A 17,829-nucleotide genomic window follows, 5' to 3' on the forward strand; every position below is an offset into this window, starting at 1 on the left:
ATTGGTAGACTGGCTTCTAAATCAGTGGATTTTTTGTGTGTGTGCATAAATGTATGTCTTAAGGGGATTGAAAAGAATAAAAGGGAATAATTTTAACATGTATTCTCTTCATTCTATAATAAAACAGCAAGTTTTGAACACACTGATAGTAATAGTAGTCAGTGTCTTGTCAATTACATAAAAAAGGAAGAGTTGTACATGTTGCAGTTCACTGCAAAGATTTTATTTCATATAAAATCCACAAGTATTTTTAGTTCTTTCACAAGATCACTGATTGGTGACCACTAATGACATTCACTGTGATTATCAAGCTTCACACTTTACAGACTGTCAACAGTTTTCTGGATCCAATTCTCCTTCAGTCATTTTGTATTATGAGAACAGTGGAGAATGTGCTAAGTTCACCCTGGGAAGGAAGTTCCCAAGATGGACTTCACATGTATTCCTGAGTCTCGTATTTTCTTACTGGTAGTTTTTATAATTCAATGGACCAACTTGGACAGATTTATTACTTATAGCACCTCATAAAACATTCCGCATTTTGCCTTAAACTCTCCCACAATAATGTAATCAATTAACAGCTTGTAGCAAACACGTTTGCCTTCTTAAGCTGTTTACTCAGCCACACATCACTGCACTGGTGTAACTTTTCCAGTTTCCAGTAGAAAACTTGTTCTTGCCGGTTTTTGTAATGTGGGCATAAAACATGTAAAAAAATACAAATCTTCATTTTTTTTAAAACTGCTAGATTTCAATTCTAGAAATGTATGTGATAGAGGACCTTAAAATGGTATTTTTGTCTTACCGCTGGTAGAATCGTGTTATTTCTTGCTGAGTTTCATTCTTGGACACCAAACAAGAGCACATTGATCATGTCATTGATAAAAAAACATAAAATGAAGATGAGATCATTACCACATAAAATGCTGCATTTATTTCCAAAATAGAATACATAGAGGAAAAAAGGGAGACTCAAATGGCCAAAATAAATTATGGAGAGAAATGGTTACTAGAGCATGAAGAATTTAAATCCCAGTAAAAAGGTTCATGATAGTTGTTGTTGTTGTTGTTGTAGGTTTAATACCATTTTTTAGCACACGATAGGCTATACATGGCGGCCAGTATTAATGGTGGATGAAGAACCTGGGAAAACCCCGGAAAGAACCACCGACCCACAAGAAGCTACTGGCAAGCTTTCTCACATACCCACATTAGCCGAATCCAAGACTCAAACTCACGCAGTCAGGTGAGATGGCAGTGATCTGTAACAGAGAGTGCTTTAGACCACTCGGCCACTTGGGGCCCCTAGGTTCATGATAGAGGAGGCTGATAAAGATCATAGGCACTTAGTACATTAGATTTATTCACCACTGCAAAAAATATTCAGTTTTATTATATGCTCACTTTTTCTCCATTAACTTTTCACTGTCAGAATCGTTCAATATTTTACGATACTGAACTTCATACTGCACTCATAAAGGAACTACTTTCTAATGTAAACAAACAATGGACGCAGACACTAGAACCTTTGATTTGTAATCAAATCATGTACACCCATGTAGTAGGCGCTTTACATTCTGGTTGATTAAATTTGTTTCTGAATGAAGTAAAGCAGATGTTTCATGAACTGCCACATATCAGCTGCTTTGGCACATTCCAAGTTAACTTTTTTGATACAATGTTTCGGATATAGGCTAGCTATACAGTAGATGCCAGAAAGGGTCCTTACAAATAACATGCAAGTGACAAGGCATAAACTGTCTTCTTTAGCTGGTAATAAGAATGTACTTAAATTTTTATTTCTGCAAATCCTAATTACATAAGCCATGTCATGGGTTCTCAAGCTTGATTATGCATTTCGAAATTGTACTGTAATTTCTACTAAATTCCAAGTGCAATTACATCCTCCTTACTGCACTCAAAATGAAATAAACATTATATTCCATAGCATCTTTTTGATAATTGAAACTGAATGACTTCATATTTTTTCCACATCACGATTTCAAACATTCAATGGCAGAACAGAAACACTTGCAGATTTCAACACACTGCTCCATCGTTTCTGAAATCCAATGTACTTCATGCAGAATTTGCACATGTCCAAAATCATGAAATTTCATAGAAACGACAAAAAATACCAAAATCTATTAATTCCAGATCAAATGGAAAAGTTGTTGAATTGCACATTCATTCAAAATGACTCCATATTTCAATCTTAAGTAGACCAAAATGCCATTTTCTTTCAATAGGTATGCCTAGCACGCGTCTAAGTTCAAATTTATCTGGGTGGAGTTAAGTGCGCATTAGTAATGTTGTTCTTGTGTAATGATGAATCTGCATTTGTGTATTTAGTTTGGAATACGGCATACATTCAGTTACTTTGTTTTGTGTAGTGTATTTTTGTTTACATAATTAAGCCTTAGGTAGAATAAGAAAATGAGCATACAATAAAAAGGTTACGCCATTTGTATGTGAAAATATGAACTCGTTTCGTCGGATAGATATACTGCACTCACAAGGTCGTGCAGTATTTCAATCTGAAAAACTTTTTCATATTTTCCCATACAAATGCAGTAACCTATAATTCCAGCATTATATACTTTGAATCAGTCTCTGTTGAGTCAGACTATTGCAAGGTTTGCTACCATTTCCTAGAACGCCACAATATGTGTCCTGAACAGTGGACACAGTTGTTTTGGAAAGCAAGGACATGGCAGATAACTGCTGTAGTCTGACTCAATAACAACAGAATCAACACCTATATGCTCAAAAAGCGAAAAAAAATTCAGAAATTAATAAATCAATGATGAGTATATGTGATAATGATGTATCTGAAGTTTCTGAATAAACAATAAAATGGGCATTATTATATTTATGACCTGTTTGTTCTTCTAAATGAAACCCACTTTTTGACCTCTTAGGGGTCACAAGGTCCCACTTTTTCCATTTCTGGAATGAATACTGGCCCTCTTTGATTGCACTGGTAGAGTATGGTTTGCTCTGGAGGAACTAACGATTGAGTCTCAATAATCCTGACCATGTTTTTTAGTAAGCTTAGTCAAGGAACTTCCTCAAAACAAATATTTTTTCTGCAAAACAAATTTTTCTTTGAGACATACTGATCTTAATCTTTGACTTTTCGACCCCAAACTCAACAGACCTCTCCCATAAATAAGTGTAAGATCTCCACAAACTCTAGTCAAGGAATACAGTCCAAAAACATAAGAATTATATAGAACTCTTCATCTTCTTTCAATTACGATGACCTTAACCTCTGACTTTTTAACACCTAAATCAACAGTTCCATCCCAAACCCTACATGTCATCCATCCCAAACCCACAAACTCTGGCAAATGTACTTGGTCAAGAGTGGAATATATGTGCTGAACCTATTTATCTTCTTTCACAGTAACTTTAAACTCTGACCTTCTGATACCCAAAATTAACAGACTTCTTCATTACCCAAAGTACAAGCCATCTACAAAATTTGGTCCTGGCATGTACTGTACAACTAAATCTATTGTGTGGAAACAGATTTTCTTTTTTTGGGTCAGAATGAAAACCTTTCACACCAAAATCAAATATGCTTCTTGCTTACCCCAAATGCAAACCATCTGCAAAGTTTGGTACAGTGAACAACTTGAGTTACTTTGTGAAAACAAAATTAATAACAGATGGATAATGTAATATGTTCAGCCCTTATGGCAGGCATACTGGGGAGACAATTTAATGATTTTTATTCACATTAAATTTTAGATAAGTTTTTTGTAAACATAAATTTGTATGTGATAAAAAAATAGAGACAATTTTTATTATGGCATTTATACTGGAAACCCAGATGTGAACAGTAGATCATGACAGAGACGAAATTAGCATTGCACATATAATACACACCCTGATGTGAAAAGTGTAAATCATGATAGGATTGTATTTAGCATGGAATATATACTGCACATCCAAATGTAAACAGTGTAGACACAGATCCATTGTCAAACATTATGGTCTACATTGTTTCCTTAAAATCATGAAATCAACTGCAAAGAACATCATCCGTCATAGTATAATGACATGAAGTTTATAAAATTTGTGGAATATATTCTATCTTTTGCAAATCTTGTCATATATTTTATTTGAAATTCTCTACATGACAAAAAATACAACATGTATACAGCCAAAATTGAACAATACTATGAAATTACACTCACATTACTCAAATTTCACCATTTCCACATGAAGGAAAGACAGTCTAATTTGAGTTGATGCAAATAAATCATACCGATTTTGGGGATGGGGGTACTGGGTTGCAACTCCAACCCAGGGCAATGGCCACATATCATCAGAGAGAGGTTTTTCTCCCTACTTTTCCAACTTCATTTCTTTTTTTAAACCCTTCAAGTTGTATATGATATATGGTATAAGCCTGAATAAAATACCAGCCACATGTTAAAACAAGCTGAGCTGACCTGCAGTTTTGAAACTGAGCACAAAATGTGAACTGAAGCTTTAACTTAAATATTTTCGTTGACAACTTTGTTCCAAAAAGCATACAATTATCAAAAACATCAGTATTATCTAATTATTTTTGTATCTCTACATACATAGATATGCATACTTTCAATAAGATTTATTTGACTGCATCTTTTGTAACTTCTGGAATTTCAGTCTGAGTTAATATTTGTACTCAGAGAGTTTTATGACTATGTGGCCTGGTGCGTGCTAAGAGAGTTTTGTGACTAGGAAGCCTGGTGTATGCTGATAGAGTTTTATGACTAAGAGGCTTGGTGTTAAGCTGAGAGAGTTTGGTGACAAAGGAGCCTGGTGTTGCTTAGGCAGCTTTGTGAGGGGCCTGCTGTGTGCTCAGGCAGTTTTGTAACTAAAGGGCAAAGCCCGCAGATCATAAAACTACTGACATGGTTTCCATGCTTTTCCAGATTTTTTCCTGGATGAAATTAATATTTTCAAGGTTAACATATGACCATTATTGAATGGAATTAAAGAACATTTTGGATTATAAAACATGCGTTTTCCAAATTTGAAGAAGTTTCTCCTTCAAGACTCTCCAAAACATGTTGGAAAAGATGATCATGTATAAAGCCACAAAATGAGTCACATGAAACAAATCTGACTATACTCCTATAAATTGGCATTTAAAGCCATTTCAATGTACAGAATAAAAATTCTAACTTTACTTTGCTGACCTACATTATGGTACTACATGGAAACAACATAATAAGCATAAATTAATTTGTTTCCTTTCAAACCTTTAATTCTAAAGAATTTTAGAGCAATATATGTGCATGTTATACAAAGTAAACATTTCCTATCACAGTATGAAAAAACTCCAATAAATGATAAGTATTAGAATCTTATTTTGTAACGAAAAACGTTTAACCTGAATTTATGTGTTCAATAAAATCACAAACAAGATTTTTCAACCAACCTAAATTCCTAAAGTCGATTTGGTTAAAAAAATCCATCATTTAAAGACATTTACAAAAGGGTTGATTTAAATTTTGACAAAAGACCTTCAAAATTATTTGTTGTTGAATAAACAAGGTCTGAATTTTCTGTAAAATCAACATGTTTTCTTGTAGTTCAATAAACCAGTCCCCAAACCCCTATTGATACACGTTCTCTCATCGTTTCTTAATATATAGTAAAAGGGACGACAATTTTCCTTTTCTCCTGTGTTCCATTTAAGATGTGAAACCAATGCTTCAAGCTACATGTCACTGTGTAATAGTTTTGCACCAAAGTTCAGCTTAGAGATTCAAAATTTGTTGAATCCGGGTTTTGTGTGAATACTCCAACTCCATTTTTCACATTTGGACATTTGGGTTGGAGTGTGGGCTCAGAACAATTACATATAAAAATTTTTAAATCTGCCACCACCATAAGATAGCTGATCAGCGGGCCTAGCAAATTTAAATTATGTTAGATCAACTTATACCTGCATGAAATCGATAGCAAAATTATTTGTTTTCTGAAAAATGGCAAGTATTATAATCGTTATGTCTTTAATCCACTGATACACTAGATGAAACTCAGCATAGCTGAAACCTGACCCGGTACTTGCCATTTGTGTTTATAGTCACATGACTTCATAAATCTCGAACAATGACATTGGAAGTCCAATAGTCACATGATATCAACAACAAACTCCTTTTTAATGTTGTTGTACAAAGTTTCAATTATATTAAATGAAAGTCTGGTTCCTTTTGTAAATTCTCAACATATTTATTTCGAGAACAACTACAAGAAACTTGGCCAGTCTGATAGTCTGGTTCTCTGCATCATATGTTCCCTGTGTGAGAAAGTAGATATCAACGTGGTTGTCACGTGATACAACAAAACTCTGGAAGTTGGTCTAGGAATAAATGTAGAAAATTTTGTGCTCTTTCGATTTTGTATTTTTATTACAACCAGTATAAAACTTTCATTTAATATCTTTTCTACAGTGTTTGAAAATAACGGTAGTGAGATTTTGTGTGCTCGTGCCACTAATTTCATCAGCGCGTTAGTTTTATCTACTTTCAGCAGATTAAAGACATAACAATTTTAATACTCACAATTTCTGAGAAAATAAATCATTTTCATATCGATTTCATGCAGGTATAACTCGATTTAACAACGTTTAAGTTTGCTAGCCTATCCGCTAAGCGGCTATGCTTTAACGCCACCATGTCGGCCTCTTGTGATGCTAGACTGGTTTTCATACCTTCCATAAAAAAAATAATAATGGATATCGAGCTGTCTGTGAAACAAAAAGTCTACTAGATGAATCTAATCCACTGAGCATTTGGATTGTCTCAACACATATTTATTGCAAGCAGCCATACTGCCAACTTCCTAATATTCTGGTTAGAACTTGATAAATTTAAAACACAATCAGTTCAGTTATGACTCAATTATGTAATTGTTTCAGGCTGCAATTTGTGGAGGAAAATTCCCTGGTTCTTCCTGTCTTTCGTCAATATTTGCAAAATTCAAGGACTTTTCACGATTGGGAAAAAAATATCATTTCTCCCAATTTTTCTGTATTTCCCCCATAGCATGGGAACCCTGTATTGAGCCTGAGTTTGAGCTTGAGATTTTATTCAACCAATAAAAAATGACATTACTTTCAAAAGGTCATTTTTTGCTGGCTAAACTGGAAACTCAATCTCAAACTGAGTTTTAAGATCATTGGGTCAGGGTCACCTGTTTGTGGTTGGGTACGTGATACTCAAGCAAGTTTGTCAAAGGATTTTGAGCTGAATGTTTTTATCTTACCGCTGGACTCTGGAGGTACTATTACAATACTCATATTCAACCCAAGAGGAGTCTTCTCAGTCTCTCCAAAGCTCAGGCAGGGGATATTAAAGTCAATAACATACTGCTGAAACCATTTATGTAGATCCTTCAGTTGTTCTGATTCTAATAAGGATAGAAGAAAAGGAGAAATAATAAAATTAATCATTATTATATATCATCATCATCAATGTATACAATTACAACTAAAGAGAAACAGAACAAATCAGTCTTCTTTCTAAAGCCTGCCCCTCCCCATTTCTAAATTTTGAAATTAAACAAGGAAACTTAAAAATGAACCAAGGTTTTCAACAATATTTATATTTCCCTGGAAGAAAAGTGAAAGCTAATGATTTGTGTGGTTTCATTCATCACAGGGAGATGCAGGTGTGTTGGACAATTTGAGGCAATAACACTAAAGGACGTAAAATGCTCATAATAACTATCTTTGATCTTCTAAATGTAAACATGTATTCCATAAAAATATGGTTTACTATGCATGAATGAAAGAGTGAGTATAAAAACAACTGTAAAAAAAACCCAATGATATGCAATAATTCTAAAAACAATGATGTTGGATGCTTGTAATTAATGTCATCCTAAACTTCATCAAAAAAAGCTTCGCTATGAATTTTCATAAGAAATCATATAATAAACAAGAGGTCCAAGTAGGTCTGAGATTTTACTCATCTGCCTGACATCTGCATAATAGCCAAGTACAAGAGCAGTTGTTCAAGAGATGAGACAGTAGGATGTGTTCTGTAAAAACTCTTCAAATGCTCTCAAGGGCACAAATTATGAAAACAGTTGTTACAAGGTTTCCCAATTTATTATCTTCAACCATACATGAAAACACATCATTGGTCCAATACAGAATGGGTTTTATATAAAGATAATTTATGTGAGAGTTCATTTTTGGCTGCCATCTTAAGTTTGCTGGAGTCTAATATAGATTTCAGAACACTCTCCAAAATCATGATTTCTATTGTATGGTCACACAGCATCAATCTACTAATTACTTTGCTATTAATCTGTTTAAAAAAATTACACCAAAAAATAAGAAATTTAAATTTTATAATAATACACAAACTGTGGGCCTACTTTAATTTACTCTATGTGTGCTGAAAATAATACATATTATAAACAAATTATATATTTGTTACTTAAATTATTAAAGGAAGTAGAATCACATTTAGTAAATGTTTAATAAAATTGTAATGTCAAAATGATTCAAAACACAATCACACACGCAAATGAATATGCATAATATTCTCCCATATTTTCAACATATAGCAACATCCAAAATCAAATTCAATAAATGAAGATAAAGCAGCAGAATGTTTGATATGAAGAATATTTTCTGATTAGAGAAAAGGAGTAACTTGCATCTTTTAATAGTGGCCTCAGCCTTTAAATAAATGTGAACAAATGTGTGTAATGTACGTATTTTTCTATTAGAAGAAACACAAGACACTGAGATGCAAATGATGGGATAATGGCAGTGGTAGCAAAGTGTACAAGTCTTTTCTTTAAACCAACAACTCTGACAAGGTGAGACAGATTTCAGCTGGACCATAGTTTTACAATAACAACTGCTAGATCTTGAATTTATCTAATAAAGGTACTTCAGAAAACTTATTACACTGCATTACTAAAATATTTCTTTGGAATATATTGAATACTTTTCATCCCAAAAAATTATTCATAATGATGCAACTGAAATTTGTTCACATCTGATGTAAAAAGTCTTGTAATGAATAGTAGAAAGTTGTTTAAATATAAACACAAGTATCAGTTTTGGTAAATATACGTTGTTATTATACATCCAAAATTTTAATCCAGTGAAATTCTCACTGACTATGTGACCGTACAAGAGAAAACAGTGCTTTGAAGAGCATGTGCCCCAAAACCTGTATTGGACTCAATCAAATTAAAGATGGCAGCCAAACATTTCCATTTGATTCATCATTTTATATGGAAATAGTTCAGACAGGGTCATGCATGGAATCACTGTTTCAAAATAGAAAATGAAGAAGAATTTTCATAATTATCTCCCCTGCATTAAAGCAGTAGTTTTGGTAAATCTAATTTGCTGTGTCCTCCAAATTTGTATAGAAAGATGATAGTTTATAACTGATATTAAGTGTTATATAATTGTACTGTCAGTCAAAATAATATAAAAAAATATATGCCTATATTTTGTTGTTGTTTTATAAATATAAATTTTTTTAACTTTATCTTCTACACTGTTCTAACAAAAATTTAAAAACCATAGTTGCTCTGTCAATCAAAACAGTAATAAAACTCTGTATCAGTCATGTCTGGCAGAGCTCCCTTTCTAATCTGCATCAACGAATATATACTCAGCATACATTTCTTGGGCAAAAAGGTATTGTTCGTTTGTTTCTGACACACACCAATAACCAATCAAAATACAGCTGGATAGAAATCCTTATAGCATGCAAAGTCAAACCATATCATGCATAGTCTTTCCAAAATGCACCAATAACCCTCTCTCAACAATAGATATCTCTTAAAACTCTGGGAACAGTAGTGCCACATAAAAAATTTCCACATCTAAAGGCCCTAATAATTCAGATTACTTCATGTGTTGCTTGAGGCGACATACAAGACTGTGCCCACTGATATAACACATCATGGCAACTATACAAAAAAGGAAATGAAGCTCCTTATATAGAGCTTGGCCTGGTTTCCTCTTTCAAGACTGCATGATACAGTGGTGATGAGAGACAATACATACACATCATACACGTACTAACACAATTATATGCTTTATTCTTGAATCAGTTTTGTTTTTGCAGAAGAAACACAAGTCTCTCATAACCTGAGAAAAGAAATAAAAAGAAAAAGAAAAGGAAAAGGAAACAAAAAACCACAAGGAAATAAAAAAGAAATGGAAGGAAAATAAAACAAAAGAGGGAGAAAAAGAAAAATTTCACCATTTCTTTAACTTAATAAAACAGTAGATAAGTAAACCAAACAAACAAGAAGTAGTGGAAAGGAGACCTGCCCTGGATATGTGCCTATGGAAGGAAGAACAACTCGCATAATCTCAACCTTTATTGCCTCAGGAACATTGAGGAAAAAGATTGGGTACCCCAACAAGTACCAACATAATGTTAGGGAAAAGATCAACCCCAAATTCCAAAAGATATCAAAATGAAGGTTTTAATATAAATTCTTTTTGATTTTGTTTATACAGAAAAACAACACTACATACCTATGGGCTACATAAACATATAAAATCCTTTATAAACTTATGGGGGACACCTCAAAGGTTATCAGCTAACATAGCTGGGAGCTTGCAAGGGCCCACACATCCACCAGTAACCAAAGGAAATGCTCAAAATGCACTTTAAATGGACATAAAGAAAAGCTATATAGAATTACAAGTCCTACCTCTTTTTCCACTGATAAGAAGATCAGCTTTGTTTTAGCTTTCAGCCCAAATCTTCCCTTCTTTTTTATATTTTTTTGTATTTACTTTTTTAAGTTATGGAAATTGATTAACTTGAAAGTCAAACTTACAGATTTTCTATAAAAAAACGTAAGCTGTATAAAAAAGGTCATTTTACACTGAACACATTTTACACTGTAATTGGTAATGATGCTGTGTTGAAAACTCATATTGGACGAGATGCCAAAGGCCGATGTAAAATGACCTTGTTATAGTACTTAAAGTAAGAGGAAAGAAAAACCTCTTAATAACAGGAATCTATGTATGCACAACATTACATAACAATACTAGTCAAGATTGATACCAATGTCGAAAACAAAACACACGTCAAAAACAAAACCGTTCTACATGGTTCCCACGCTTTTCTAAAGATAAATTTCCAGGTCATTTCCAGAGTTTTTCCAGGATGAAATTACTTTTTTTAAGGTTCACATATGGCCATTACTGAATGGAATTAATTAACATTTTAGACTATAAAACATGCATTTTCTACAATCTAAAGATGTTTCTCTTTCAAGACTCTCCAAAAACATCAAAGTCAGAAAAGATGATCATGTACAAAATCACAAAATGTATCACACGAAACAAGTTTGATTATATTCCTAAAAATTGGCATGTAAAGTCATTTCAATGAACAGAATACAAATTCTAACTTTATTTTGCTGCATTATGTTGCTAGGTGAGAACAACATAATGAGCATAAATTATGCTTGTTTCCTTTCAAACCTTTAATTCTAAAGAATTCTATAGCAATATATACATGCATCTCATAGAAAGTATCATTTCTTATTACAGTATGAAAAAAAAATAAACGCAAATAATTAGAATCTTGCCTTGTAACGAAAAGAGTTTAACCCTGAATTTACCTGTGCCAATAAAATCCCAAACAAGATTTTTCAAACAACCTAATCTCCTTAAGACGCTCTGGTTAAAAATCCATTATTTTAAAAAACATTTTCAAAAGGGTTGATTTACATTTTCACAAAAGACCTTAAAAATTATATACTGTTGTATGAACAAGGACTGAATTTTCTGTAAAATCAACTTGTTCTCTTGTAATTCCTTAAACCAGTCCCCAAACATGTATTGATACAGGAGCTCGTAGCGTTTTTTAATATATACAATGATGTCGGGCATTTCTGCACACATAAGGTTTCCCTCTCCAATCATGAAGCAAAACGCATACTAAATTCGACCGATTGATGAAAATAAAATACTGCAATGCTTACCATTTGAAAAGAGGCAATTGTCACCACAATATTCTTTTCAAAATAATATTAATTTTGGACACACGGGATACCACCACCATGTTTTCATGACTGCGATATGTTGCCCAATTCTGCGCACAGCTTTGAAAAAGATGTAATGTCTATCCATGGGGCTATAGAAATGAAATACACTACTTTGGACTGTTTCTGTCAACAGTTCTGTCAAGTAATTTGACTAGGTTTATAGCTAATTTACAAAATTCAACGTAACAATGCCAATAAATGGCAAGCGATATCAAGCCAAGTAAACCGATCTTGTAAAAAAATTAGTAAAATTCAATATTTTATATTTAAAAAAATTGAGTTATTATGTGGAAATGAAACAACAATGAATAGGGTGTAATGTATTTACAATGTCTTATTTATGGGGTAAAATTACTAAAGAATTTAGAAACAGACTATGGGCCAGGAAATTTTGTGAGAATCCCATTATAGCATCAAGCTGACATGTCAGGTAGCAGATGATTTTGTACATGTGGGACAACTTCTTGCAAAATTGGAAACTTTGATTAAGATGCATAATTTTTTTACGTTATACATTTCCATCTTTTATAAAATGTATTTATTTGTATGATTCTAACAGATACATAGTAAATAGGATTTTCTGGGTTACAGGTTCAAGAAGGTCATGGAGTGGGTCTTCATATTGACTTTAGAAATCACATTTTCATATGCATTTCGAATCGAAATGTGGGATATATCTGTACACTTTATGAGTATCACACTTCTTAATTAAAGTACGATCTTTCTTTCTTGATACAAAATGAATTTTTGGCAACAAATAACACGTGATCCAATGTTTACAGAAATGGCATATCATTGCGCAGAAATACCCGATGCGCAGAATTGGCCTACATGTTGGTAATACAAGGAATGACAATTTCTCATTTCAGCTCTGATATTCAACAATTTGGACTACAAGCTTTGCTTAAAACGATTAGCAGTCCATTTTTTAATCCAAGGTTCCTCGGAATATTCCCAGCCCATTTTTCATATTTGGATATCAAGGTTGGGGTGTGGGGTCATTGCAACTGCATATAGAAAATTTGGAATTTGCCGCCACAGTGAGGTAGCAACATATAGTTGTCACTTACCTACGGGCCTAGAAAATTTTAACTTTTGTTATATCGACTCATGCCTGCATGAAATCGATAGGAAAATTATTTATTTTGAAATTCTCAGAAATGGCAAGTATTATAATCGTTATCTTGTTAATCTGCAGTCAAACACGACAAAACTACGGCATAGATGAAACCTGACCCAGTACTCGCCATTTGCATTACTAGTCATATGACTTCACAAATCTCAAATGAGGACATCGGAAGTCCAATAGTCACGTTATATCAACAAACTCTTTTATAATATTGTTGTACAGAAATTCAATTATATTAAATGAAAGTCAGATACCTTTTGTAAAACCCAGCAATCCGGCCAGTCTGATTTATCAAGCAGAGATCACATGTCAACGTGGTAGTCATGTGATACAATAATACTCCAAAAGTTGTTCTCGGAATAAATAAATATGAAGAATTTTTTGTTCTTTCGTTTTTATTCTTATTACAACCAGCATACGACTTTCATTTTTAAAAATAATTCTCTACAACATTTGAAAAGGTGGGTTGTTAGATTTGTATACGGCACTCATGTGACTAGCAATGCAAATCGTGAGCACCAGGTCACATTTCATCAACGACGTGGTTTTATCTTGTCTTTCAGCAGATTAAAGACATAATGATTTCAATACTCACAATTTCTGACAAAATAAGTAATTTTCATATTGATTTCATGCATGTATCACTCGATCTAGAAACGTATAGAGTTTGCTGGGCCATCCGTTAAGCAGCTACGCTTTGCCACCACCATGTTGGCCTCTTGTGATGCTAGATTGGTTTTCATACCTTCAATGTAAGGAAAGATAAGGATACCTAGCTGACTTTGAAAATAAAAGTTTACTAGATGAATCTAATCCACTGGTAGTTTGGATTGACTCAGCATATATGTTCATTGCAAGGAACAAAATAATCCATACTGCACCCATCGAAAATTCTGGTTAGAACTCAATAAATTTAACTCATGATCAGTTTAGTTATAACTCAATTACGTGATTGTTTTGGGCGTCAAGTGGTGGAGGAAAATTCCTGGGTTTTTTCCCAACTTTCGTCAATATTTGCAAAATTCCAGGACTTTTCACGGTCGGGAAAAAAATTATCATTTCTTCTGACTTTTTCCCGATAGCGTGGGAACCCTGGTTCTAAGAATCAGAAGCTTTTTATATAAAACATATTTTGAATGAGGTCTTTGTATAGGAAATATTGCTTTTCCAAACATGGTTTTTAGTTAATTACATTGCATTTTTTTCAATGCATGGTGTTAGTCACTGAATGATAAAACCAGTAGAGGAACTTGCACATGCTGCAAGTTCATTATAAAAAGGGGTCAAACACATACCTTAATCCACAAACTGGTCAGATACATGTAAATTCAATGTTGGTCCTGGAGGTGTGTATTGAATCCATATGGGAGTTTGCCTATATTCATGGACTGTTGTTCAGGCACTGCTGGAACTAAAGCAATATATGTCACAAAATTACTCTGCACCAGCTGCCAAGTAACACAGTCAAATACACTTTGTTGTGTACTGTACCTTCATTAAGTTCCTGCACTTCTATGGAGGGGTAGAGCAGATATTTGGCCTGACTGCTGTACTTGGCTAAGGAGGATCCCTTGTGTGGAGTGCTATAAAACAGGATTCCCACAGTATTTTGCAACATGTTAGAGTACTCAGAATATGACTCGGCATGACGCAGGATTTCTTTTATCAGCAAACCTGCAAGAGATACAGTGAACTGTACTCTCAGTTTGACATTTACAGTGAACTGTACTCAATTTCACAGTTATATTACCTGCATGAGGATGTTAGAGCAATAGATTGTACTGGTGCTGAACAGAGAAATGTCACTTATGGATCAAAATTACCAAGCAGAGACGAGTTTTTGCATAACTGGTGCCTACATGGCCTGACTCTGAAGGTATAAAGGTAAAATTTTCCGATGTTTCTTATGGACTACTGGTCAACATGCTAAGCATTGCCCAGGAATGTTAGGTACAATAAAAAGTTAATATAACAGAGATAGCTTTGTTTCTTTCTTGTTTGCAATTTCATGTACAAGAATGATTCCAGGACAGATAATAACTAAAATCAAAATGCTTGAAATCTTACAAATTGCGATAAAAACATGTCAAGTTTGAAATCAAATACCAATGGCTGTCAGAATAAATATTAAATGAAAGACAACCAAACAGATAAGACACCCTGGTTTGGGGCCAATTGACTACTGACAAGACTGCTATCAATTACCTCCCATAGAATGACCAATCCATATTGTTGGTCTTGATCCAACACCTGCTTTCTTAAGTTTCTCCAAGAGAATGAGACTCCTTTTCATTCGTGAACGTCTAACAACAAAAGAGAAGATTCTGATAAACATATGGTTTAAAAACACTAAATATAAAGAATTCTTTATATTTGAAGAAATCAGTCATTCTAGTATTACCATCATAAAAAAAATTTCTACATGAACTTATTAATATGACAACATCTGACAATATGGCTAGTGAAGAAACTTGACTTGTTCTGATGTATGAAAAAAACTACTGCAAATGACACACGATACACCACTGAGCTTGGGACTTGATTAATATAGGACAAAGAGTGGACACAAGTCAAGTTTTATCAGAAGCTCTGTATATTTTAAAAGGTAACACTGGATAAGGAAACTGACCACTAACTTACATTAGCCCACATTGCGACCTTGACCTGTAAGCAGGGGTATAACTTAGAATAAATGAAATACTGAAAGGCCAAAATATATAAAAGGTTAAAGTTATATTAAATATTTTCATTGGTTTTAACCATACATTAAGATAAACAACTCACCGATTTAAATCTCTTGCCATGACCTTGAAGCAAGGGACATGAAGCACAGTTCTAGTCATGAGATATGAATGGTTAAACTTTCATGAAAATATCTTCAGTGGTTTAAAAGTTATACTCCAGAAACGTGTACAAACTTACAGAATTACATTCTCCCTTGTCATAACTATAGAAGTGTGGCTATGGCAGTCATGATATATATTTGGGCAATGTTTCATCAAAATCCTTCCAATTGACTGGACAGGCAAATGACAATCAGTGGCTGGATGGAAGAAATGATAGATGGATGGACAATGCCATAAAATAATGAACCTGACTTATTAAGATCTTCATTTTTTAATTAAAACACCTCTGATTTTCCATTATTTTTAAAACAATAAATACATCATCTAAAGTACTTAATCACTAACTTTCTTAAAGTGGCATCTATTTTACAGATTCCATTTAAAGAAACATGATAAAGATGAGAGAAAGCAGCAAATAATAACATCAAACTCAAGCTTGGGTAATAGAAGTATGTTAGACTGCGTCTTGACTCTATAATTTAAGTATATGAATACTTTGAAGGCAACACTGATTATTGCCTGTCTGCACTAAATAAGTCAGTCTGAATGTTGGTCTGTCTTTGTGCATTTATGTGAATGAAAAATTCTTATTTCAACCCTAAATGCAGCATACTTCTCTATGTCAAATGGACACTTGGAATTCCACTGGCTGAGATCTGTATCATAGGAAATACTTAGAATACGTGTGTTGGCGCAGTCTTTAGCAAGCCAATCCTGTTGAACAAGAAAAACCCAACTTACTTAAGCAGGCCCAGAAGGCTTTCAGGTTAATATGTGATCCATGAAACAATATGTTATCCTATTTCCACTGTCAGCATAATAAATTCAGTTAAGCAAATGAAAAAAAACCAAATGGTATCATTAGCTGGCCTTGATACATATATCTGAAAACCTAAATATTAATCTTTGTAAGTGATAGAGAGATTCCAGCATCTGCAAGAAGAAAATAAATGTTAGCAATATCATATGCTGTGCTGTCATAACTGATTTTATATTAAAATAGGAAACTAGTTTACTTCCAGAGTTTTCATTCATTATTAAATAAATAAATACTTGAAATTAGGTATCTATATCAATCAGTAAATATTTCTTTTTGATTTTGCCATTTTAAATCATTTATGATTTAATAAAGTGACACAAACAGGTCTTGAGAAAAGGCAAATGTCGTGGATGATAAATACCTCTTTCTCCCATGCAATGCACAGACAGATGAAATGGGTTCATATTAGAATCAATCTTAGATAAAATGTGTGTGTGTGTGTGTGTATATATATATATATATATATATATATATATATATATATATATATATACATATATATATACATACATATATATATATATATATATATATATATATATATATATATATATATATAACTACATTCAAATGGGTAAATATAAACCTCATTTAAATTACTTTTACTGCACTACTTACATTTTGCAGTATCACTCATAAAAAAAACCAAGTCACATTTTCACATATAAATTTAGAAATATATGTATACTGTATTCCAGGCATAAGCTAAACAGGAGATTGTGAAATCCTATTCACATACTATGTACCTTTGGCCAACAGAATGTGTACGTTTCTCTGATCTTTTCATCAATAACAATAGGCTTATCACCAGTCCGTAAATCCTGCTGTCTCCAAGTTTTGAATGGCCCACCCATAAGTCCATGGATAAAAATCACATCTGCAAACATGGGCTCCCTGAAGAAACACATTTCACAAGTGTAAGTAAGTACATATATACTTGCTTTTAGTTCAAGTCCAATGGCACAAAACACAGA

The 17,829-nt window shown here is 33.3% G+C and overlaps 1 protein-coding gene across 2 annotated transcripts in view; it reads right to left on the reverse strand.

Moving 5' to 3' along the window:
* The window catches only part of LOC149795420 (protein SERAC1-like), an 86,970-nt gene that overhangs the window by 11,640 nt on the left and 57,501 nt on the right, over positions 1-17,829 (reverse strand). For both annotated transcript variants that reach the window (XM_089965213.1, XM_089965214.1), the window contains exons 12-16: positions 17,602-17,749; positions 16,649-16,749; positions 15,395-15,492; positions 14,681-14,863; positions 7,273-7,416 (exon numbers count right to left, since the gene is read on the reverse strand). In XM_089965213.1, the coding sequence (XP_089821339.1) occupies positions 7,273-7,416; positions 14,681-14,863; positions 15,395-15,492; positions 16,649-16,749; positions 17,602-17,749 (674 nt within the window). The remainder of the gene's footprint in view (positions 1-7,272; positions 7,417-14,680; positions 14,864-15,394; positions 15,493-16,648; positions 16,750-17,601; positions 17,750-17,829) is intronic.

The sequence above is a fragment of the Sinohyriopsis cumingii genome, chromosome 7 (genome assembly GCF_028554795.1).
Source record: "Sinohyriopsis cumingii isolate HCF-2022 chromosome 7, ASM2855479v2, whole genome shotgun sequence".
In the NCBI taxonomy this organism is placed as follows: domain Eukaryota; kingdom Metazoa; phylum Mollusca; class Bivalvia; order Unionida; family Unionidae; genus Sinohyriopsis; species Sinohyriopsis cumingii.